The following is a 24,152-nucleotide window of genomic DNA, read 5'->3' as shown; positions in this document are numbered from 1 at the left end:
CAAAAGAATAACTGCACATTAAACAATGTGGCAATGCCAACAGGCTTGGTAGAAGAGATGTGGCAATGCCAACAGGCTTTGATATAGCTGAGATCTAAAACATGATAAATAACCAAGATAGGATACTTGGAACAAGACAAGAAAAAGGATTAAATGGACAATAAAGGAGTTATACAATTCATATTGCAGAGCCGCAGAGACATACAAGAAACGACTAATTACAAATGTTAATGAGAAGGTCGATATGAGAAGTTTAACATCACAACAAAGGTCTGGTAAAATCAATGAATGACAAGGGATTTATATATTTTGAACAGAAAGTAAAATGCAGCAAAGTGATAAATTGTAAATTTACCAATAACATAAATGTTTTAATTAACCAAGTTTTACATTCATAAAATTAGCACGTACAGTGCAGAAAATATTTAGCTGGCACAGTATTGTTGAACTTGAACATACACAGCAGGACATCAATGGTCGATAGCGACTGCTGAATTAGATCGGACCTCATTGGCTCCCACAGTTGAACCAGTAAATTTTGCTCAAGTTTCCCACAGTAAGAGGTAAGACTTTGAATATTTCATGTGCTACAATGATGGTATAAACAAAATCCCTCCATAATTGTCATCAACAGCTGCCTACAAAATTTGAGTAAGAGTAATATATTTACATTAATAGAGAGAAAAAAGCGAAGCATGTGCTGAAAACCATGTTTCCACTACATAAAGTCAATATTTATGTAATATGGTGCAATGCATGCAAAGATACACTTTTCTAAATTATGATATTTACATGATACACTGAACCTAGACATTCTATACAGACATAACAATACATGTTTCTAACAATAAATTTGTATTTATATATATATATGTATTCAGCATACATATACTTGTACAGATCAAGTTGAAGTCCCACATCAAAGAACCTTATAAAGCCTCCAATTAAAAGTAGTTATTAAAAAAAGCCAAAAATGAGGCCCTTCAAAAGAATGTCATTCTTGTCCTTTTGCTGTAATGGCCTGTGTAATAATGACATGAGCCTCTTGCATTAGTTCAAAAGAAAAATGGAGTTAAAATATTGTCATGTATGAACTGGTCAGCCAATTTTGTTGGGCAATTCACCAGGTTTCTGCTTTTTTTATATTTCAGACTTAGACTGGACCAGCAAGGTGATCAACTCCCACCCCAACAGGTTATAACATATGGTTCAGTCCTCTTAACTGAGGTTTTTTCAGTGTTGTTAGTTACATGTGCATATATCTTATCACAATTTATTTGTTGATTTTCTAATCAACAGTTAAAATTTGTTTAAAAGGGTAATTTCTGTATTTACAAAGATTTGAACAAGGACTGACAAAAACCAGTTCCCTTAAAATAAACATCATGTTAAGTACAAACCGGGTCATCATTAAACTTGTATCTTGTTAAAATATTTCAGATGTCCCTCAAGAATGTGTTATTTGATTGATACAGCAATGAAAGAGAGAGTGGCTGAAAATATACCTGGAGGTAAGGAAATACATTATTATACACTTGTAGGAAAAATTGGGACTTGGCTGCAAACCTGAAAGCAAGTTCTGAGTTACTCCAAAAAACATAAAATTCCAAAAAATAAAGTAAAATGACTGACTGACTACACAACCACGGCTTTCACATTATTTTCAAGTATTTGTGTAACTGTTATTAATAGAAATTCAAATATCACACAAACTCTGAACAAATTTCCAAAACAAACTCATTTGAGCTTCACTGGATTAGCCTAAAGACGCAGACACACTGAAGACAGTAATGTATATTACCAACAAACTCACATCATTTTTAAACCATTGAAGCCTCTAGATCTACCTTATCACAATCCCCATAATCAGTAAGGAATTGTACTTAATCCAAAAGCAAGCAAATCAGATACGAATAAAATTTCTATAGGGAGATAGTGAGTGATAGAACTGGTACAGAATTACTGAAAAGAACTTCTGAATTTTATTAAGAAAACCCTAAATCCCGGAGTTATTTGACGGAACCCCACTCTCCAATCCCTCATATGACTATTTATAACAGTAACTAATACAAAATTACAGTTGTCAACCAATTAAACGGCTAGTTATTGAATTTCTCGCCTATTCCCTTCTTTCTACTGCACACCCTTGTGAACCTATCAGTGAGATAATAGGGAAAAAGGCAAGATAAACCTTAATACAAACTTGCAACATTACATACCTTTGCAGAAGCCGAAAACAAATATAAATCTCTTCAATATCCCTTTCTATTTTCACTTTTATATACTGCTTCAGTAGCTCACACATAATGTTAACATTGTCGTCAGAAATCTGATGCACTAGATTTAGTTCATAGAATTCAGATATAGTTTGGTGCAAAACTGAAGATAATTTGCCAGTCAACCCTGATTTGTAATACATTTCTGCAAGTTTCTTTAATATTACGCAACTGCTAACTTTAAACTTTCCAACCCAATATGGAGGATTCCCAGCCCAAAGACACTCATTGTAACTTGATCCAGGATAATTCTCAGATGGTTCGACACCTAATGACATCTGATGGTTTTCACTAGGAGGGACTCCAGAAACAATGGAGCAAATCTCTGGCATCCTGTGTGCAGGAAGCTGCTCAGCAAGGACAGCTTTCAAATCCTCAGGCAACTGTAGAAACACTGAACCATCGACTTGGCTCAAAGAAGACGGAAATAAATCATCTTTTTCAAGACCTGAATGGTGAGTAACCTTGAAATAGGGTCCATGCCCTGAGCCTGGTACTGCTTCACTTCTCTCTGCCTCATGCTGCATTCCCTGGCAATAAAACATGATGAATGCAGCTAAATAAAACATTTTTAGGAAAAATAAAACAATAAATATGAATAAAAGCAAACAAGATTAATATTTGTGCCATTTTAATGACAATAATTGCAGTATCAGTTGTAATAAGCCACCAAAAATAAAAAGCAGATACATAAACTGATAATACAAATAAGGAGGATGGGTTCAATTCAACCTTATAATTTGATTAAACCACATGGAAATTGAAATCGTAGAGATTCAGGTAGGAAGAAGAAAAGGAGAGAATAGCAGCACTGAATAAAATTCTTGTGTGTAACAAACAGTTCCAACCCCTATTAATACTACTACTACTACTACTGAAATCTTAATCAAATGTAACAAAATATGAAAATCACTCCTAAGATAGTCTAAATACAATAAAATGGGGAAAAACAATTACCATATTTTCTGATAATAGCTTGTTTTTAGTAATTGACTCGGAATACAAAAGTTCCTCTTCCTTGTCTGCCAACAAAAACAATTCGAAAGCAAGTGGGCAATATGAGTTGAGTATTAGTCCGAAGTAGCTACAATAAGAAAATAGAGAAAATCTTACTTTCTTGCTCTAAAAATGAGTTTCCTGAAGGGCTAGAACTCTCACTCATGCCTTTGCCATTAGCAACATAATCAATTAACCTCCCACCATAAATTTCGTTTAATTCTGAAAATACTTCTGGAGGAAGATTCCTTATAACATCCACATCAAGATTACATAAAGGAGGTGTGGAAATTGGATTAATACTTGCTTGATTATTTGATATTTTATTGTCCCTTTGAACTGAAGACACTGGCAAATCTCTACCTCCACAACCGGAAGTGCCATTCGTATTCGGCTGGTCATGACCTGAAGAAAGAGAAACCAGCGAAGTTATTCTTTTTAATTCCATCATTAACAAAATCCCATAATGAACAGAAAAAAAATGAAAATTTGTATTAGCATTATTGAAAATCATCTCCTAGAAATAGCACAAGTAACCAATGTCTGACAGCATTTTCCATTACCCATAGGATATTTCTGATTTTCCATACCTGCCGATCCTAATGTGGGCCACGATTTCAAATTATATTTTGATGTACCTTCATGAAATAAATAACATTAGACAACTATTGAGAGAAAAAAAAAAATTAAAAAAAAAAAAATATATATATATATATATAATAGTTTTTAAAATACATCCAAATGTCTAGTTTGCTGAAGTAATCATGCTAAAAAGTGGGTGGATTTACATTAGCATAACCCCCCCCCCCCCCCAACCCACACATATATATAAGCAACCGGCATTGCCAATAAATGTAACTCCATGTATGATCAAATAATACATTATTACAGCCCATCTGGGTTAAGCTCGACTTAGAATAATACAGGTAGGTACCTTGCTTAGAAGTCTCTGCATTTTCAAGTCTGGAAACTTGCAAGCCAACACCTCGAATCTCCTTGACATCTATGTGAAATCAACAAACAGAGAAGACGAAGATGTTCCAATTAAATCTTCACTGAACATATATAAATCAGCTGCTAGAAGTCATGGGATGAAACACTATAGAAAATGTTAAGGGAGGAAAATACCATCATAAAACTAAAATATAAAGTTCAAAGACATGAGTTTCTTTTCTTCATCATGCAATCATTTAATTTTGGTTGTAGATAACCCAGTATCTGCACTTTAAAACTTAAGTTTATTAAGTGTTACTAACAGCAACAAGTGCTGAACTACCAGCTTCACATGCAAACATTTAATTTAGAATATGATAAACAACTTACAATCTGAAGCCATTTGCAGTAAGTGTCTACTGAAACTTTCAGCATAAATACAAGGTCAATACCTACTCAGGTCTATTATCATCAATGCACATAAAATTGTGTAACTTCCCTAACCACCATACCTATGACAGCACTATAGTCATATTAAAATGACAGTTTGCTTTAGTATAGCCATTTGCAATACCAAAATTTACCAAGATCAATTTTAAGTTTTAACAACTACAAGCAGTTCCTCAAAATCAAACTTGTCAAGAACCAATCATCTAAAAGTTTAAGCTGGGGAAGTGGAAACAAAAGAATGGTCGTTAATCTCTACCACAGCCGCTTGTACAAAACCAACACTTCAGACTTGAACATTGGATGAAGTGCAGGCCCACGACACCTTCTACTTAAATTATAATTTAGTTATGAAGAATGGAAGTGAGAAGGATTGAATCCTAACCACTTGGTCATGTAAACTCTAGGATCAACATTCTTATAAGTTAAATTATAAGTGACGACACATGAATGGTTTTGTATCTCCGGAAAAACTCATCCCCATTACATTCTACAAAGACAACCTAGAGAAGCAGAATTTTGTATATTAGTCTATTGCATAACAACTATCTCCACTATTATTAAAGTTTACAGATGTAATTTTCCTTTTCATTTTGTCCCCAATATTGCTAAAGATATTCCATATCATCTGATTGTTGGCTGAGTTAATGAATAATGTTGGCTAGGTCTAAATGGAAAAAAAAATAAAAAAATTGAACTGAAATAGATTATATTTACTATATCTCTCCATTTTTCTAACTTGTTTACTCCACATCTACAATTCAATATATCACTTTCTATATTTTGTTGAAGCAATATTTTTGTTTTCTTCTAGCTCCTTGTTGGGGAGAAGGAATAAGAAAGGCCAAAGAAGAACACTTCTGGAGAAACCATTTGATAAAGTGAAATGCAATAAATTATCCATGTAGCAAACTACACCAAAGGAGGTTGTTGTTTCTTTAATAGCTTGTTTGGTTCTATTATTTGGAAGAGAGGGGAAGGAGCCAAAATCCCTACCTCCTCAATCTTGCCTCCCCTCCAATTTTGAGGGGATTTGGAGGGGAGCAAAGGTACTTTAAGTTTTTAAAATGTGATGACTAAATTATCCTTAACTTGAATTCTAAAGCTTAATGGTTCCATTTGTCTATTGTAAGGATATAATGATAAAAATTATTTTCCATTCCCTCCCTCTGCAAATCAAACAAATGTCCCTCCCATTCACTACCCTCCTTTGAACCAAACAGAGGCTAATCCTATTATGCATAAAACCAAATGCAGTAAAAGATTCCCATGTCTAAATATTGACCAACATGTTTCAGACTGTTTAGTTATAGATTCATTAAAATGGTAGAAATGATGCATATTTAATTAGCTTATTTTGGAAGAAAAAAAAAACCATTGCTTTTATTTTTTAAGTTTCCAGATAGAATTTTGAAAAAATAAAAATATTTCGCAGGAGACAAGCTTTCCCAAACATGCTACACATCAAAAGAATAATCAGGCTAGAGTTAAATTACCTATGTAAAAGCTTCCAAATAACTGTTTTACTATTCTTTGGAGTACTTCCACATTATCAGTAGCAAGAGGAATCTACATTGAGACAAAATCAGACCTTAACAATTAAAAAAAAAAAAAAACTTGTTGAAGACAAGAAAGTTCAACAACACGTGCTTGACGTTTCAATATGTACCGTAACTGAGTGACTCAAATTTTCACAATCCCCACAACCCATAAACTTCGCAGGTTCATCAGCATCTTTTCTTCTTTTTTTTATCTAAATCATTTATCCAAAAATATTAACAAATTTCAATTTTGTAGACTCAAGATATAAGAAACATATTATGATAGATTGTAGTACACAACAGAAACATATTATGATAGGTTGTAGTACACAACAGTTTCAGAAATAAAAGGGGACATGAGTAGAAGTTCAACAGTCAACAGAAAGGTGATATCTGAATAATCTACAAAAATAAATCTATCCAGCTGAATGCAAACCAATACCTTGAGAGTGAAAGAGCGCCCCTGCACTCCACCACATTGCAATCGCAAGGAGACTTCCTTGCAAAGGTTTATTAGGAAGTGTTCACACTGAATAACATTTATGTCAACATTTTGATTGATTCCATTTTACAAGATTGCAAGGTACAAGAAATATAAAATAAGATACATAGTGTAAAAGACTACCAACATCTTTCATATCTTTGAATCTCACACCCCAATTTACATCAGCACCAATAGACTTACTCTCCTGCAGAAGTGTAGATAATATCATCTTTAACACAAGCTTATTTGAAACAGTGATACTCACAGGTGAAAAACAGGGATAAACACCACACTGTGTGCATCCAAAGTATTTTAAAAGTATCTCAAATCAAGATTAGAAATCAACTCTGGATTTTGAAGATAAATATTCCTGACCTGAAAGTCCCCAACTAACCGGTTATCAATTCCTCTGCTATAATTCCAAAGCATTTCTCCTGTTTTGATTCCATAGTCCTTCTGCAGTAAGGACTGCAGAAAGAAAGTAAAAAAGGAACACAACATAAAATATTACATATACTCTTCAACTACAGACCCATAAGGGAAGTGGAACATGACTACATACAGGGTATGCAAGTAAATTAACCAAGTATCAACATAAAAATGAGTTTGTGCTAAATATTAGATCATTGAAGAAGATTTGGCTGTAGTTCTTGAAGGATCTTCCTCAAATTCAAGTGTGCTTCTTCCTTAAATAAACTTTTCATTTTCTAATGGGAAAGATGATACAGAAAGATATGAATATGATAACATGACATAAAAGATAAAATACTCAGGCATTCTTCTTTGTAAGTCCTTCCACAATGGACACTTATAATATAACAGACTGAAAAAGCAAGCATTACAACTTGACCTTCGGAAGGAAGCCAAGGAACAGCAACTGAACTTTCCAAACATCAGGAAAAATAGGGGAAAATATAGATTAAGAAAGGACCTTGGAAATCATGCGCAATTGTCCACATGTGTGAACATTCTGTTTCTTTAACTTCTCCTGTAAAACATACCCTATTCCAGGAAGTGCTTTAATTGGAAGTTGAAATAAATGATCTTCAACCTGGAAAAAGTAAAACTAATTTAAAGACTAGGTAAATATTGACACATTCCACACATCAACTCTAACACCCATAATATGAAAATACATAAGCTGTACAGAATAGTAATATATTTACTTGTCCATGTGAACTACAACAGCTAGAAATCATAAGTACCAAAATGCGTTCAGTGTCCCAATTATTTATTAATGTCAGGATAATAAAAGGAATAAGTTGATCTTTAAGATGTTATCAAAGTCAGAGTATAACTTGAAAACATGTAGTATAAATTATCATAAACTCTTCTTGGTTAAGTTTTAACAGCCAATTTCAATACACCCACAATCCATGTCAAAGCTAGAATTAGCACCTTTGAGGAAAGTCCAAAGCATCATGGTCTAGAGTAATAGAATTTCTTGGTCAACAAAAGACCTAAAGGGACTTAAACATAGAAATAACTTCCATATCTAGCACACCAGTATCTCAGTAGATTTTTCTCATCGAAAATTTCATAAAATACAGAATAATCCACAATTGTAAATACAGAATTGTAAAAGCAACAATTGGCAGAAATACTTCAATCTGTAAATATCCTAACATAAGCAAAAGCTTTCAGCACAAAATCAATGGAACCAACACTCGTACGACTGCATAAAATATAGGAGATTTACTCACAAAGGAAATGTATGTAGGACTTGAAATATGACTTACAAGATACCTTCATCACACCACAAATAAAAATTGAAAAATATGAAAATAAAACAATTTCTGAATAACAAACTCCAGAATATACCCGTTCTGTAGTTATGTGATATTGATCATTTGGTTTTGCAGTTCTAGTAGCAATTCGAGCCATAAGCATATTTCTAGCTATACCAGCACTTGCTGTACATCCAGTGGTCTTATAGATCTCTTCTCTAATTGATGAAGCTAAAATTTCGGGATCTTTAACCTCTGAATCAGTGACATCTAAAAATGCTTCATCACAGCTTACAGCCTGCATCAATTAGCAGCTACAGCATTAAGTTAAAAAAAGCCTTTATGATGATAAAAACAAATTATATATGCTGTGTTATTATTCAGATTATGCAATAAAACTGAGTAAAAGAGCTCAAGCTCTACAATGCTAAGGTAGATTTCCCAGAGTCAGTAATTGGAGTAAACTCTCCTTAGCAAAACCCACAATATTCTTGCCTACCTCACTCCCACTCCCTTCTCTCCCCATATACCAAAATTCCCCTATTTTATGGATTCCTTCCACGTCATCTCCCCTCTAACTAACTAATCATTATTCCCTAGCCCCATATTTTGTCTCCTAGTATAGACTCTCTACACACTAGGCTTTTGTAAAACTGTCCCTTCACCAGACACAAGCCCATCACCCTTCCTTATAGTATTTGCCATATTTGGCACCCTATCATTGTCCCCCCACCCCCCTTCAGCAACAGCCTTGTCCTCAAGGCAGAATGAAGGAAACTGACTTTGGAGTAGTGCTTCATCCTCCCACATTGTCTCATTCCCAGTTTGAGCTTTCCACTTCACCAACCATTGCTTACTTCGCTGGTCTCCTTGAACAATTTTTCCTTGATGCCAAAACAGTTTCTAGTTCCTCAATGCGCTGGTAGAGATGATTCAACATCATAATTTCCCACAGCTTTTTTTAATTGTGAAATCTGTAACACAGGGTGTACTTTAGCTATATCAGGCAACTTCACTTTATAAGAGACAGCTCCTAACTTAGCTATTATAGGAAAAGGACCATAATAGCGTGGAGCGAGTTTGGGATTAATCCGGCGCTACTGTTTGCTGTCTCTGAGGGCACAGCTTAATGAATACCCACTCACCCACATCAAACTCAAGAAATCTGCACTTTTTATCAGCAAAATTTTTTTTCATGTGCTACTGTGCACACAATAAATGATACTGTCACAAAGCCTCATCTCTATCCACCAATTCTGCTGCCACGGCCTCAACACGTGTCTCCCCTTGTGAAAACCGCACCAATGTAGGTGGTTTGCTCCCGTAAATCACTTCAAAAGGGGTCATACCAGTGGATACATGGAATGTGGTATTATACCATAATTCTGCCCATGGAACCCAATGAGACCAAGTTTTAGGCTGGTTTGAGACAAAACATTTGAGATAGACTTCCAAGCACCTATTCACTACTCCGTTTGGCCACCGGTCTCCGGATGATATGAAGAGCTCATCTTTATCTTGGTCCCTTGTAAACGAAATAAGTCCTGCCAAAACAAACTCATGAACAAAAGGTCCTTGTCACTAATAATAGATTGCGGTATACTATGAAGCCGCACCACCTCTTTAGCAAAAAACTTCTGCTACCTTCCTTGCTGTATAAGGATGCTTAAGGAGAATAAAATGCCCATATTTAGACAATCTGTCCACCACCACCAATATAACTTCAAACCCTTTTGATTTCAGCAATCCTATAATAAAGTCGAGAAATATCCTCCCAAATTCTATTTCGGATTGGCAACGGCTGTAATAAACCGGCTGGAAAGGTTGCAACATATTTTTGGCATTGATACACATCACACTGCTTGACAAAGTCCTGCACCATCTTCTTCATACCTACCCAATATAAGTTGGCAACAATTCTTTTATATGTCCTCAAAAATCGCAAATGCTCCCTTGCTGGAGAGGAGTGAAATTCAACTAAAATCATAGGTATCAAAGTCGAATTTGCTGGTAGCACCAACCTGCCCTTGTATAACAATATTCCTCGTTGTAAACTGAACCCAGGACAAGAAAGGGTCATATTCTTTTTCCTTGCTATGTGCTGGCCCTAGAACCAGATGGGAAAAGAGGCAATCTGCCTTAACTCGCCATCTTCAAACATTCTAAACAAGGAGTCCGCAGCTTCATTCTCAGGACCAGGCTTGTATATAATCTCAAACTGATACCCCAAGAGCTTTGCCAACCAATTCTGTTGGGCCCTAGTGGTGATTCGCTGCTGTAAAAGATGCCCCAAACTCTTTTGATCTAAATACACTTTGAAACTTCTACCCAACAAATAAGACCTCCAATGCTGCACAGCTAGCACAAGTGTCATTAACCTTTTTTCATAGGCTAATTTGCTAATATTGTTATCTATTCTGCATCAATACTGCCCCAATGCCCACTCCGGACGCATCACATTCAATTTCAAAAGGTAAAGAAAAATTGGGTAAAGCTAAAAGAGGAATTTTAGTCATGACCATTTTTAATTATTCAAAAACTGCTAATGCTTTGGGACTCCAATTAAACCATTCTTTCTTGGTCAACTCTGTAACAAGCTTTGCTATCTTACCATATCCAGGAATAAATTTCCCGTAATACCCGATGAAACCCAAAAATCCCCTTACTCCTTTAACATTCTAAGGAATTGGCCAATCAACTACACACTGAATTTTTGCAGGGTCCACTACTACCCTATGTTCAGAAATCAAATGGCCTAAATATTCTACTTGTCTACTCCCAAAAACACACTTCTTTTGATTCACCACAAAGTGCTGACTCTGTAACAACTCCAAAACAGCAGTTAAATGCTCTACATGTTTTGTCCAACTTTTGCTGTAAATCAATATATTGTCAAAGAAAACTAAGACAAATTTCCTTAAGAAAGGCTTAAACACTTGGTTCATTGTAGACTGAAAAGTTGCTAGGACATTTGTTAATTCAAACGGCATTACCAAGTACTCGTGGTGGCCTTCATGAGTTCGAAACGCCATCTTGTGAACATCTTCCTCCTTTATTCTTATCTGATGATAGCCAGATTTCAAATCCAATTTAGAGAAATAAATGGCTCCATGTAGCTCATCTAACAATTCTTCCACTACTGGAATGGGATACTTATCCGGTACCGTGACCTTATTTAACTCTCTATAGTCCACACACATGCACCAAGAAGCATCTTTCTTCTTGACCAATATTACTGAACTAGAGAAAGCACTTGAAATGTGTCGAATAATACCCTGTTGCAGCATCTCATTTACTTGTTTCTCAATCTCTTCCTTACGATGATAAGGATAGCGATAGGGCCGCACGCTCACAGGTCTCGCCTTCTGGTGCAATGCAATGGAATGAGAAACTTGTCTGGGGGGTGACAACCCTTGTGGTTCCCGAAATACTGCAGAAAACGATACTCAAATTTACTGAATATCATTTTTTTTCTTCACTGGACAGCCCCTAGTGTTTCACTGACTCACCCCCTCGAACATCACTGTCCATCAAACTCTGTAGTGACACTTCAATTTTTTTATCCTACCAACAGAAACTAAGGGTCATGTCCTCCCAGTCAAAAGTGACTTTGCCAAACTGCTGTAACCAAGCAGCTCCTAAAATCATATCTAAATTTTCAAGTTCCATAACATAAGGTGCCACTACTGTGGAAAAATCTCCAAGCTGAATTTCCATTCCTTTACACTGTCCCACTATAACAGCTCGATGGCCATCTCCCAAACACACCCTCATTGGCTTCCCTAACTCAACTTCAAGCTCCAAAGCAGCAACTACCTTTGGCAAGATAAAATTGTGGCTCGTGAAAACCACCATTGAAACGCCATTGATACTCCCACCCAAACGCAAAGAGGAGGGAGGAGTTCGTCCCCTCCGGTCAGTCTTAACTTTGCCAAAAAAACCCATGGATCCACAATCTAAGGTAGGCTCCTCATCCTCTTCGCGAACTTCGATGGCAATTACCTCCCCAGCTTCGTTAATGGTTTCATCGTCTCCCAGGACCACCAAACATAATTGTCGTTCGGCACAATGATGAAGCGGATGATACTTCTCACCACGACAGAAATGCAACCCCTGTGCCTTGCCGTTCATCAATTTTGAATATGGAAGGTGTCGCGTACCTCGGTTTCGCTCTACGGTGGAGATACAGTCGCTATAGTCGTGACTTCCTTGTTGGACGGTGGTGCGCGACTCACTAGGGCTCGCGCTCCAGCCGCAACTTCTTGGCGGGACGGTGGTACGCCCCTCGTTGGGGTTCGAACTCCCTACGGAATACGCCCTGGACTGGTTTCCCGAAATTGGGCCACGCCCAACACTCATCTTGCCCGCGTATGAATTCTGACCTGATCTAGGTCCATTTCGGTCAATCTGACCTAAGCCCAATTCTCTACCTTTCCACTAGCGTGACCCTCCTCCTCGCAATAGCTCATCCCCATACAACTCTGCCTCCACGTCCCTAGCCAAATGCATAGCCTGTAAACGATTCCCCGGGCTAAAGGTTTGAACTCGTCGTTAAATCTACGGTTGCAAGCCTTCCATAAAATACCCCAGATATTACTCCTTTGGTAACCTCGGAACCTGTGAGGATATGAATTTGAATTCCAGCAAGTAATCCTCAACATTCCTATTCTGAGATAAATTTTTCAATTCTTCAAATGGATTATCACTCCAGCAACCTCCATAACATCCGATCAGCTCCCTTTTTAATTTATCCCATACTTAACTTGGCCAATCGTACTTTCACGTCCTCCGTTGACCCTTGTACTTCAAAATATTTCTATGCTCGGGTGATCCATCCTACTGGATCAATGCCATCAAACATGGGTAATTTCACCTTCTTCACCGCCATCTATACTTAATCAATGAGTCCGTCTCAGAAAAAGACTCATGATGGATTTCAGAATAGCTAGTACTTAATTTGGCAAATTCCTCCAATATTGATTGGCAGAATTCGACCAATGATTGGCGCACCGAACTCTCCAGCCCCGTCAATCTCTCCTCCAACAGTTCCAAACGATCTGACATTTTTGAGGGCATGGAATGAAACACACAGCTAGCTCCTCACTCGAGATTCGGCACGTCAGACCAATGATAAAAACAAATTATATATGCTGTTATTAATCAAATTATGCAGTAAAACTGAGTAAAAGAGCTCAAACTCTACAATGCTAAGGTAGATTTCCCAGAGTCAGCAATTGACTCCTCCAGAGAGTAAACTCTCCTTAGCAAAACCCACAATATTCTTACCTACCTCACTCCCACTCCCTTCTCTCCCCATATACCAGAATTCTCCTATTTCCTGGATTCCTTCCACGTCACCTCCCTCTAACTAACTAATCATTATTCCCTGGCTCCATTTTTTGTCTCCTAATATAGACTCTCCACACATTGGGCTTTTGTAAAACTGTCCCTTCACCAAACACAGGCCCATCACCCTTCCTTATAGTATTTTCCATATTTGCCACCCTATCAATGCATTTATAGATTGTAAAACCATAGAAGACCTGCACTCTGTTGCAATGCTGATGCAGTATACTATAAAATTGATCAGCTACCTGCAAATTGTCAAAGATATCTTCATAAAAATCAATCAAACAGGAAAAAAGATAAAGGTATGATAACATGACATAAAATAAAACATTCAGGATTTTTGCTTTCAAAGTCTTTTGACTATGGACACCCTACTGCTTCTTACTTCCTCATAAGCTTCAAAATTGTATGGAAAGATAACAAGATGAGGACAAAGAGCCTTGGCATCTCGAACAAACATACCAGCCCGAATACCTAGCAATGATAAAAAAACACAAGTGACATACTGAAAAGGACAAACCAGTAATATAGTTGACTGAGTCATATTATCAAATACAACTTGGCATATAACCAACCATAACTACGAGCTGGGTAGTTTGCAGAGGAAATTTCAGCAGTTCCATTTGAATTATTTGAGTGACACACAGCTACAGGCTGGTCCAACAATTCAGGGTGGTTCCTAATTACAACTGAGACAAAAAAGCAATCCTGGGACAGCATACAGTCACATAATATATCTATCGAAAATCTAAAGGAAAATTAAGTGACAACAGTTAATTTTTCTAACATCTTTGTATCTACAGCTTACCATGTCAACATGGATAATGACTGAGTTACGAGAAATATCAGAGGCACTAATATTAGAATTTTCATTGTTAAACCCAGTAGACAAGGTGGAAAAACGCTTTCGATATCGATTTCTCCAGGTTCCTATAAAGTGTAGCCGGGAGTTCTGCATATACCAGACTTCAGTCAGGATATTGCAAAATAATGCCTTCCCCAGTGTAGATTAAAGGATTGGTAACAGTATAAATGCAAGAAAAGTTATGATAATGTGAGACAGGAAAATCATGCCATATTAAAGCGAGTAGCAAGTCAATATCATACCGGGGTATCACAGATAGCATTACATACTTAAAGTCATACTCTCCACCACCATTCCTCCCTCCCACCAACATAAGTTTCCTTCTCAATCTTTATTTTCTTTTTTAACTGATATGGCAAACACAAAACATAATGCACAGGGGTAATCAGTACATCCACCTTATCTATTGAATTGTAATAGATGTTATCTTGTGAAGCAATAAATAATAATCATTGACTCTTATGTTTGATTGCCAGTATAAGGAAGTAATACATAAGATTCAGACGACTAGTACAGCAACAACAAAAAAAAGAAAATAACTGCCAACAAGAAAGTCAGAAATTCACCAAGCAATATGAAAATCCAAAATCCAACTTCGCTACCTTGAAATAATTCTCCACAAAATTTGGGTCTTCAAGAGTTGAATGACACTGTTTAGAAGGCCTAGTGGCCAAAGAACTTGAAAATTCTTTTACTTTCTGCTCATCAGAACAAGGATTACTAACTGATGTAGAAGGTTCTTGATGATTAGGTTCAAGTTCACTTTCAACATTTCTCTCATATCTAGTATGAGTATCGCTTCCTCCTGCATGCTCTTCTTCATCACACTTAACTCCAACACTAGTCAGCTCTTCTATCATAATTGCGTTAGCATTCTCAGGGACAATATGATCAGATTCAGTACTGCTTTGCACACTAAGTTCAACCATCTCCCCAACTTTGAATGAGTGTCTATCCTCTGAATCTGATCGGCCAACTCTCACAGATGAATCTTCAATGTCTGACTGTATGTCACAAAGGGCACTTGTAAAAGCATCCTCTGATACTTTGCTGCTTTTCAATGCAAAGAAGGCTGACAGTTTTGGTTGGTTACTAGGAAGCTGGTCAAGTTGATAAGGCATCCCTACCAAAGCAAAATTTAAATCACTTGAGACATGATGACTTAGAAAGACAAATAAAATATTATCATATCCCCAGAAAAAAATGAAGTAAATAAGTAAATTAATGAAAAAGCAGGACCAGATAGTAAAGTTTGACTTCTTAAAGAGGTTTTATCATTTTCACTCCATCAGCGCCCCTCATCCTTTTCCTTCCCCACAAAAGACAAAGTAGGCATTTTTTCCAAAGAAGTCAAAATCAATACAAGTTCAAGAAAACTACAAAAACTTACAGCTCAAGAGTCTACTAGCAGCAACCGAATCTAAAATCCAAGTGGGTTTCACCACTGGCAACCCTGCACTGAAGGCTCTGTATTGGACCATCCAATAGTTGAATTTAAGTAATGCAAAAGAGTAGGACTCAAACCTCAAAATTTAAAGAAGGACATGAAGTCAAACCTCAGGTTCTTAACTTTACTATCAGGAAGATTACTGCAGATGATATGTGTTACACGATGCCTTGAGAAATAGTTCTCAAATCTTCCACCATACTTTACCATGTAGTTCCGCAGTTCCTGAAACATGTTTGCCATTAACGTCATGTACTCCCTAAAACAGATTTTTTTTTTTTTACCCAAAGCGGAGAGTATATGTGACTAACTCAAAACAAAACAGGAAAAAACGATTAACCTCAAATTTAAGCGACCAAGTTGTCAATAAAATTTGATAAACCTACCACTCCGCCCACCCACTTCCCCTTATTCAAATTTAAGCAATCAAGGAGAAATAAATAGAGTCGTAAAAACGAAACAGGAAATACGATTAACCTGGCTGGAAGGAACCGTGAAACCATCAACAAAAATTGAAACTCCTCTGAATATAGGCTTCCCAGAACAAGAGCCACTAACCGAAGACGTGGAAGCCTCAGCATCAAACTGGTTGTGTAGTTTCCGGTTCTTCTCTATCATATAACTGCATTTACAGTGTCAATAAAAGATTTAAAAAACTAGAAACACTGGCGTAATATAGTTACCAATTAAGCTGAATAAAATTGGCATCGTCCATTGCTCTTCAACAAATGAGATCGGATAAGAAATGAAGATAACAATAATTGAGAAATAAAAAAAAAACCTGCCAAAATCGGAGAAGGCGGATTTTCGAGAAGAGGACCGAGAATTTGAGCCCCAAGAGACGCCTAGGGTTTTCTGGTTGGTGGTTGTCTTCCTCTTGTTGTTGTTCCTGTTCCTGTTATCGTTGGAGTGGTTGGAAGATGTAGCATTAGAGAAACTTCGTTTAGAATTAGGAGCTAAGGAACTCCCTGAACGAAACGAGTCCGAACTCATTCTGAGAAACGGAGAGCACTGGAGCAGAAGAGTATCCACCGATACAATGGCTTCTTCCTGAATCTTTTGGAGGGACGTTGTTTGCAGAAGAAGGAACGAAATAAATTAAATAAAAATGAAAAAAAATGGCTAACCGCTTAAAATTTTATTCTTTTGTAAATTATTTTTAATTGTTTATTTTATCTCACTTAAAACTTAAATTTTTTTATTTAAATACTTTATTTTAAAATTTTTTTCAATTGTATTTTAATTTTTACTTTTTAATAAACACTCAATCCTTATAATATAATTATTGATTATTTTTTGAGCAAGTTAATGATCCGTGCATTTACTCTGTCTCAATATTATTTCAACCACTTTTCTAATTTTTAAAAATGATTTTGAATGAAATGTGTCTTTCACTTCCTTTTACAATTTTTTTTTCGTTTTTCTTCTTAGAAATTTTAAAAATCAAATTTTATAAATTGTAATTACAAATTTAAATTTAAGAGAACTAAATCTCAGATAACTTTACGATAGAAGCAAATCTAAATCTAATTAAAGATATTTAAGAAATTAAATCTATCGACGCAGTGAGACAGGCACACTGGTCTTCCATTATTCTAAAATGATTTGCATGAAATGTGAGTAAGACTTACTTTTCATACAAATCTTTTCCTATTTTTCTACCAATGATTGTCAAATAACAAAAATAAATCTTGTAACTTTCAATTATGATAAGGAAGAAACAGAATGCAAGAAAACGAAGAGGGAATTTTGGAAAAGAAAAAATACTCTGAATAATTTATTAAATCTAAGAAGAAAATAGAAAGAAGAGTTATAATGATTGTGATATGATATATTAAAAAAATGAAGAATTTCTATTTATAGTTGTAATTTACAACCAACCTAATGAAAAGTCTTAACTAACTTTGTAAAACTATCATCCTTCTAAGCTCTTATTCCAACTAATCTAACTCGTATATAAATCACATATCAATCCCCTCCCTTTTGAACCATCCTTGTTCTCAAGGATTGAAAAAGGAAAACTTTTTCTTTAGTTCATGGTAGAACTCCCATGTAGAATCCTTAAAAAGATGATGTTTTCATTTAACCAAAACTTTAGTGACAGTTTGGCCTCTTTTCTTGACAGCAGTCCTATTCAAAATAGCTTCAAGTTCTTTATCAACAAGTGCATCAGAAGAAGAATGAAACGGAATAATAAAACTTGAATTGTGTCACTAACATATTTTTTTAGTTGAGAAACATGAAAAATATTGTGAATTTTTAAAGAAGCAGGAAGCTGCAGCTTATAAGCAACAATTCCAATATTATCAAGGATTTTAAAAGAACCAAAATACTTGGGTGCCAACTTGGCATTGCTTCTGTGTGCAATAGAAACTTGCCTATAGGAATGTAACTTCACATAAACCATGTCTCTTATGCCAAATTATCTCTCAGTTCTGTGTTGGTTTGTCAACTATTTCATTCTATCTTAAGTATGCTTTAAATGAAACTTTGAAACTTTTAACATTTCCTCTTTCTTGACTAAACTTTTGTCCACCAATTTTAGCTTAGATTCACTTAGAAGATAAAACAATTGTGCAAGAAGAGGCTGTGTTGTACCACAATTCAGCCAAAGGCAATCACTTAAGCCATTGCTGTGGAGTATTAGAACACATGCATCTCAAATAAGTCTCAAGGCATCTGTTGACCACTTCTATTTCACTACTAGAAAAGCGCTATTTACAGACGATTTACAAATGGATTTGTGGATTTTTTTTTTCTGTAAAATTTGTCTGTAAAATTTGTCTGTAGGTTGTCTGTCATTTGGCACGAAATCGTATAGACAGGAATTACAGACGGATTTTTTCGTCTGTAATTTGAAAATAGGAGGGAATTTTATAATGGGAGTTATAGACGGATTTATCCGTCTTTAAATATAGTCGTTTTTAACCGACCTTTTAGATGGCAAATAATAGATGGATTTTTCTGTCTGTAAATGGAGTTGATGAATTTACAGACGAAAAAATCTGTCTGTAATGACTGAAACCCATAAAACGGCGCCTCCCCCTTCCCCTTCCTCATTTTTTCATAACTCTCTCTCTCTCGCCCCTCTCTCTCTGTCTCTAGGAGCTCAGTGTTCTGACCTTTGCGAGTGATTGGAACATCCATTTGAAAGATTTTTTGCATCATTGTATTCCTGGTACGATACTCAAACTTTTAATCGATTTAGGTTTTTAATTTTTTATATTTTTTAGAGACTTAAAATTTCTAAGATAGAGTTGTAGGATTGGAGATTGTATGACTGGGGGGAAGGGCGTAGAGGTCCTTCTCCGAACCTAATTATTGTGTGTTGTGGGATTGTTTGTGTTTGTGGAGTCTGTAGAATATGCATGTTGTGGAGTTACAAGGGGATGTGCTCTAGAACAGTTTAGGATTGTGATGTGTTTGTATTTGATGTATCGATTAATATATTGTTATATAATATATTAGTTGTGTGGTGAAATTTTGATTTTTATAAAAAAAAGTAGTAAACAAATGTAAGGAAATTGACATGTATTAGGGGAGATTCTGCCAAAATTTATATTAAAAATTTGTATAATGTATAATAGAAGGTTGATACCACATTGTATATTTGTATTAGGTTTATATAGTTCTTGAGGAAGATGTTTCTCAGAAATCGTCAGTGGATGTATGATAGGTTGCACCCAAGTGAGGGGGAATAAAACCTGAATTCTTTGAGGGTATAGAGAAATTCATACGTGTCTGTTGTAATTCACAGTAATTCATCACCAACCAAAAAGTAAGGTGTTCATGTTCTAAGTGTAAGTGTAGAAAGTTTTTGGATATTGATTCAATTAGATATGATTTGTATAAGTTTGGATTTAAACATAATTATTGGATATGGACTGAGCATGGGGAAGTAGTTAATTTGAAAAATCAAGTAGGTAATTCAAATATATTGCAATCAGGTGAGAATATAGGTAATGTAAGTTGGGAAGAAAGCAATAGTCGTTATCAAGAAATGGTTTATGATGTTGTTGGTCCTCAATTTGAAATTTTTCGTGATTTTGAAGCTAAACAAGAACCTAATGGAGAGGCTGCAAAGTTTTATAATGTTTTAGAAGTAGCAAACAAGCCTTTATGAGATGGGTGTGTGCATTCAAATTTATCTTTAGCAGTAAGAATGTTAAGCATAAAGTCAGAAGGAAATCAAAGTTAGAGTTCATCTGATCAATGGGCTACATTAATTAGTGAGCTTAGTCCCCAACCTGACTCCATCCCAAAAGACTTTTACCAAGTAAAAAAATTAGTTTCCAAACTTGGATTAAAAGAAGTCAAAATTGATTGTTGTTTGAAAGGTTGCATGTTGTATTACAAAGATGATGCTGCTTTTGACCAATTATTATTAAATTTTGTGGAGAGCCTAGGTTTAAACCAAGAAGATGTGGTAGAAGTGGTAAACATAAAGATGTACCGCAAACTAGAATGCATTATTTGCCTTTGAATTCTAGACTAAAAAGGTTGTATGCGTCTATGAATTCAGCTCCTTACATGACGTGACATGCTGAAAATAAAAGGAGTGATGGGATAATGACTCATCCGTCTCATGGTGAGGCTTGGCAACATTTTGATCAAGTGTATCCTTAGTTTGCATCCGATCCTAGAAATGTAAGGTTAGGGTTATGTGCTGATGGGTTCGCTCTAAATAATCAATTCAATAAACCATATTCTTATTGGCCTATTGTGGTTACACCTTTTAATCTTCCTCCTGAAATGAGCATGAAAAATCCATATTTATTCTTGAGTTGTATTATTCCTGGTCCAGAAAATCCAAAAGCTAAAATTGATGTATACCTTCAACCTTTGATTGATGAGTTGAAAGATTTATGGTGTGAGGGTGTAGTAACTTATGACTTATCAAGGAAGCAAAATTTTATCATGAAGGTAGCACTGATGTGGACGATTAAATGATTTTCCTGCTTATAGAATGTTGTCTGGATGAATGACTCAAGGGAAGTTAGCATGCCCAATTGGTATGGAGGATACAAAGGCATTTACTTTAAAACATGGAGGAAAAAATTCATGGTTTGATTGTCATAGGAGATTTTTAGATATGGAACATCTTTATAAGCGTCAAGCCTACAAATTTAAGAAAGCAACTGTTGAGAATGAGGACCCTCCCGTCCATTTAAATGGTCATCAAGTATGGATAGAGTTAGACACTTGCCAAAAATAATAAAAGTAGGAAAATTCATTAGGTTTCCTGGTTATGAGATGACACATAATTGGACCAAACAAAGTATATTCTGGGAGCTCCCATATTGGAAGGATAACTTAGTTCATCATTGTTTAGATGTGATGCATGTAGAAAAAAATGTATTTGACAATATCATGAATACAGTAATGGACACTGATCGAACAAAAGATAATGTAAAGACAAGGCAAGATTTAGAAGAATATTGTAGGCGTTCAGAATTGAGGTTAGAACAACTTGCAGATAGTCGATGGTCAAAGCCAAAGGTGCCGAAGGATACAAAGATGGAATGGTTCAAAGATTGGAAGGTAATAATAGTGTATTAATTTTAACTAAGTGTAATTACATATGACTGTTTGTACCTTCTCTAATGAAATTATGTTTTTGTAGAGCAAATTCTCCATTCCCCAGGATGAAAAGATTTTCAAGGCCTGGAAGAGTCACACTGCAAAGCGACTAAGACAGATGTACACTAAGGCTCGTCAGGACCCTTCTATTGCTAATTGGATAGCACCCAACTTTCTTCATGCCTTGCAAGAGTATTGGGGTACGGATGAGTTTAAAAACCTCTCCGTAAAGAACAAGATAAATAGGGCATCTAATAAGGGGGTCACTGCATACTGGTGGGTCTACGACTTCGGCTGGCACTAAGGCGAACTTGTTATGTGATTTTAAAATTCAGTTTACTCTATCTATAATTTCATATTTGAGATTGTGATTTATTTCGAATTGTAGGAGAAGTTGTTGAAGAGGCCACCTACGACTCGAGAATTGTTTAAGGAAACACACACTCGCAGGCAGAACAAAAACCTATGGGTTGATACACGATCTCAAGCCACATATGTAAGTCATTAATATATTGATACTATATGTTATTATTAGTGATTTATTAAATAGTTCTCCAAACAAATATCTAATTATCTGAACTGAACTTGAGGAGGCATCTTCTCAGGATCCAGAGTCAGTAGATGAGGACGCTATGTGGTCTCAGACAGTGGGTGGCCTTTATAAAGGTCGGATTTATGGCATGGGAGGCCGCTTTGCAGACTCCATGTTCGCTGCATCTGTCACTGGAGATGCCCCTTCTCTTGCACCTGAGGAAGTGGAAAACATGGTCCGCACTCAGGTCCATGCCCTCAATGAAGAACTCCAGAAGCAGAATGAGAAGATGTGGAAGAGCAAGGAAAGTGCATGGAAGAAGAAGTGGGCAAAGAAAATGGAGAAGAACATAGAGAAGAAGGTGGCATCAAGAATGCAAAAGGGAGGTCCAGCAGCAGATGAAGCAACAACATACGTAGATGCAACAGGATGCATGCTTATTTTGAGCTCATGAGAGCAAGCAGCTCCACACCTCTTCCTCCTCTTCCACCAGCTCCAGCACCACCAGTTTTCACCTCCATGCATCATTCCTCTTCCGACTTCTCGTCTACTGATGATGATGCTCCTTCGGATATGATCATACAGATTATTCATGATGAAGACTTATATTTTATTTTTAAATGTATTTATTTGGATGCTTTTGTCTTCCTTTGTAATAACATTTAAATTTTGTATTTTATAAATCATTTTTAAATGTTTAGATGCCCAATTTATAGTTATTATTATGTTTATAAATTGTGATAATTAGGAACATTAAAAAATAACTATCTATATAAACAAAAAATACTAATAATAGTAAAATATATTACAGACAGATTTTTTCATTTGTAAAGTACAGACGGATTTTTCCATCTGAGTTATAGACAGATTTTTCGTCTGTAACTTACAGACGATTTTTTCCATCTGTACTTTACAAACGGATTGTGAAATTCGTCTGTAATTCTTTATCAACCCGTCTATAATTCTTTACCAACTACGATATCACAGACGGTTTATGTCTGTCTCTAAATCTGTCTGGAATTTCAAAAATCGTCTGTAATGGTTTACAAATCCATCTGTAAATCCGTCTGTATATACAGACTTTTTAGTAGTGTTTGGCCATCTATTTGAAGGTGATAAGATGTTGATGAGTGGACATGAACACCCTGCAAACTCATGAAATCCTACCAAAATTAATTGAGGAAAACAACATCCCTATCATTAATGATAGTGCGACCCTCAATTTTATTACTCTTGGATAGAAAAATAGGAATTTAGATAATTGATATCTCACTTGAGCGAGATAAATCTCGCTCAAGCGACGTATGATTTCCTAAATAGAACGTTTTAGAACCCCTCATTCAAGCGAGATGAGTCTCGCTCAAGCAAGAATAAGATAATGTTGCTCCAACTGTCCTCTCGCCCAGGCGAGAAAGGAATCTCGCTTAGGATAGGAGCAGCTCTCCCAAGCGAGATAAATCTCGCTTAGACGAGGAGTCGCAGGAAAGATAGGTGATCTCTGGACTCAATCTCGCTCAGGCAAAGTATAGCTCGCTCAGGCAAGAATATCAGGAAAAATAGGTAGTCTCGCCCAGGCAAGAATATCAGGAAAAATGGTGTGATATTGTGTGATAATTTCTGTGCTAAGATTGATATATTGTACTGATTATATGGTATGATGTTGTATGATAACTTTATATGTTAGACTAGCATGATGTAATAAGTACAAATATGATTTGACAGCTGAAATGTACCCAAATTGAGTAAATTCATGTGAATAATAAAGTGTTGATTGGTTTTGAAAGTATATGATGCATGAAAGAGAAAGAAAGAGATGCATGATTATGATGCGTGGGTCAAAATAACTTGAAAAGGGTGATTATGACATATATTACTGAAGGGTGTATTAATATATATATATAGTGATTTACGAATTTATATAAATCGTAACTCATGTACTATGACATGCTGATCGATAAAAAGAATATGAAAATGA

The 24,152-nt window shown here is 35.9% G+C and overlaps 1 protein-coding gene across 4 annotated transcripts; it reads right to left on the bottom strand.

The window, feature by feature from the left end:
• Nucleotides 1–331: 331 nt before the first annotated feature.
• On the bottom strand, nt 332–17,162 carry LOC113869119 (DNA repair protein REV1). Of its 4 annotated transcripts, XM_027505277.1 has the most exons (23): nt 16,847–17,162; nt 16,543–16,687; nt 16,175–16,290; nt 16,009–16,085; nt 15,221–15,741; nt 14,562–14,705; nt 14,329–14,461; nt 14,139–14,227; nt 13,948–13,998; nt 8,499–8,702; nt 7,609–7,728; nt 7,053–7,145; nt 6,823–6,882; nt 6,636–6,722; nt 6,322–6,405; nt 6,149–6,221; nt 4,207–4,275; nt 3,836–3,910; nt 3,390–3,677; nt 3,234–3,298; nt 2,220–2,806; nt 1,506–1,566; nt 332–638 (listed from the first exon to the last, which is right to left on the bottom strand). In XM_027505277.1, exons 1-23 carry the CDS (start codon nt 17,056–17,058, stop codon nt 588–590), a joined length of 3,405 nt encoding a protein of 1,134 aa, XP_027361078.1. In that variant the 5' UTR covers nt 17,059–17,162; the 3' UTR covers nt 332–587. The 4 variants fall into 4 exon arrangements, with proteins under 4 accessions (XP_027361078.1, XP_027361075.1, XP_027361076.1 ...); XM_027505274.1 differs by having other exon boundaries at nt 332–1,566; XM_027505275.1 differs by having other exon boundaries at nt 332–1,566; nt 6,636–6,692.
• Nucleotides 17,163–24,152: the final 6,990 nt, after the last annotated feature.

Source organism: Abrus precatorius, unplaced genomic scaffold (genome assembly GCF_003935025.1).
Source record: "Abrus precatorius isolate BTA unplaced genomic scaffold, Abrus_2018 Scaffold6, whole genome shotgun sequence".
Taxonomy (NCBI): Eukaryota; Viridiplantae; Streptophyta; class Magnoliopsida; order Fabales; family Fabaceae; genus Abrus; species Abrus precatorius.
Note: the sequence above shows the minus strand (reverse complement) of the source record. Positions and strands in the feature narration are given on the sequence as shown.

What these genes read in the sequence shown, in the direction of transcription:
- LOC113869119 (XM_027505274.1), bottom strand. Translation starts at nt 17,058, where the DNA reads ATGAGTTCGGACTCGTTTCGTTCAGGGAGTTCCTTAGCTCCTAATTCT. An exon ending in GGCGCTCTTTCACTCTCAAG is followed by an intron (nt 6,406 to 6,635) that starts GTATTGGTTTGC and finishes TAAATGATTTAG; the next exon opens with ATAAAAAAAAGAAGAAAAGA. An exon ending in ATTTGAGTCACTCAGTTACG is followed by an intron (nt 6,222 to 6,321) that starts GTACATATTGAA and finishes GTCTCAATGTAG; the next exon opens with ATTCCTCTTGCTACTGATAA.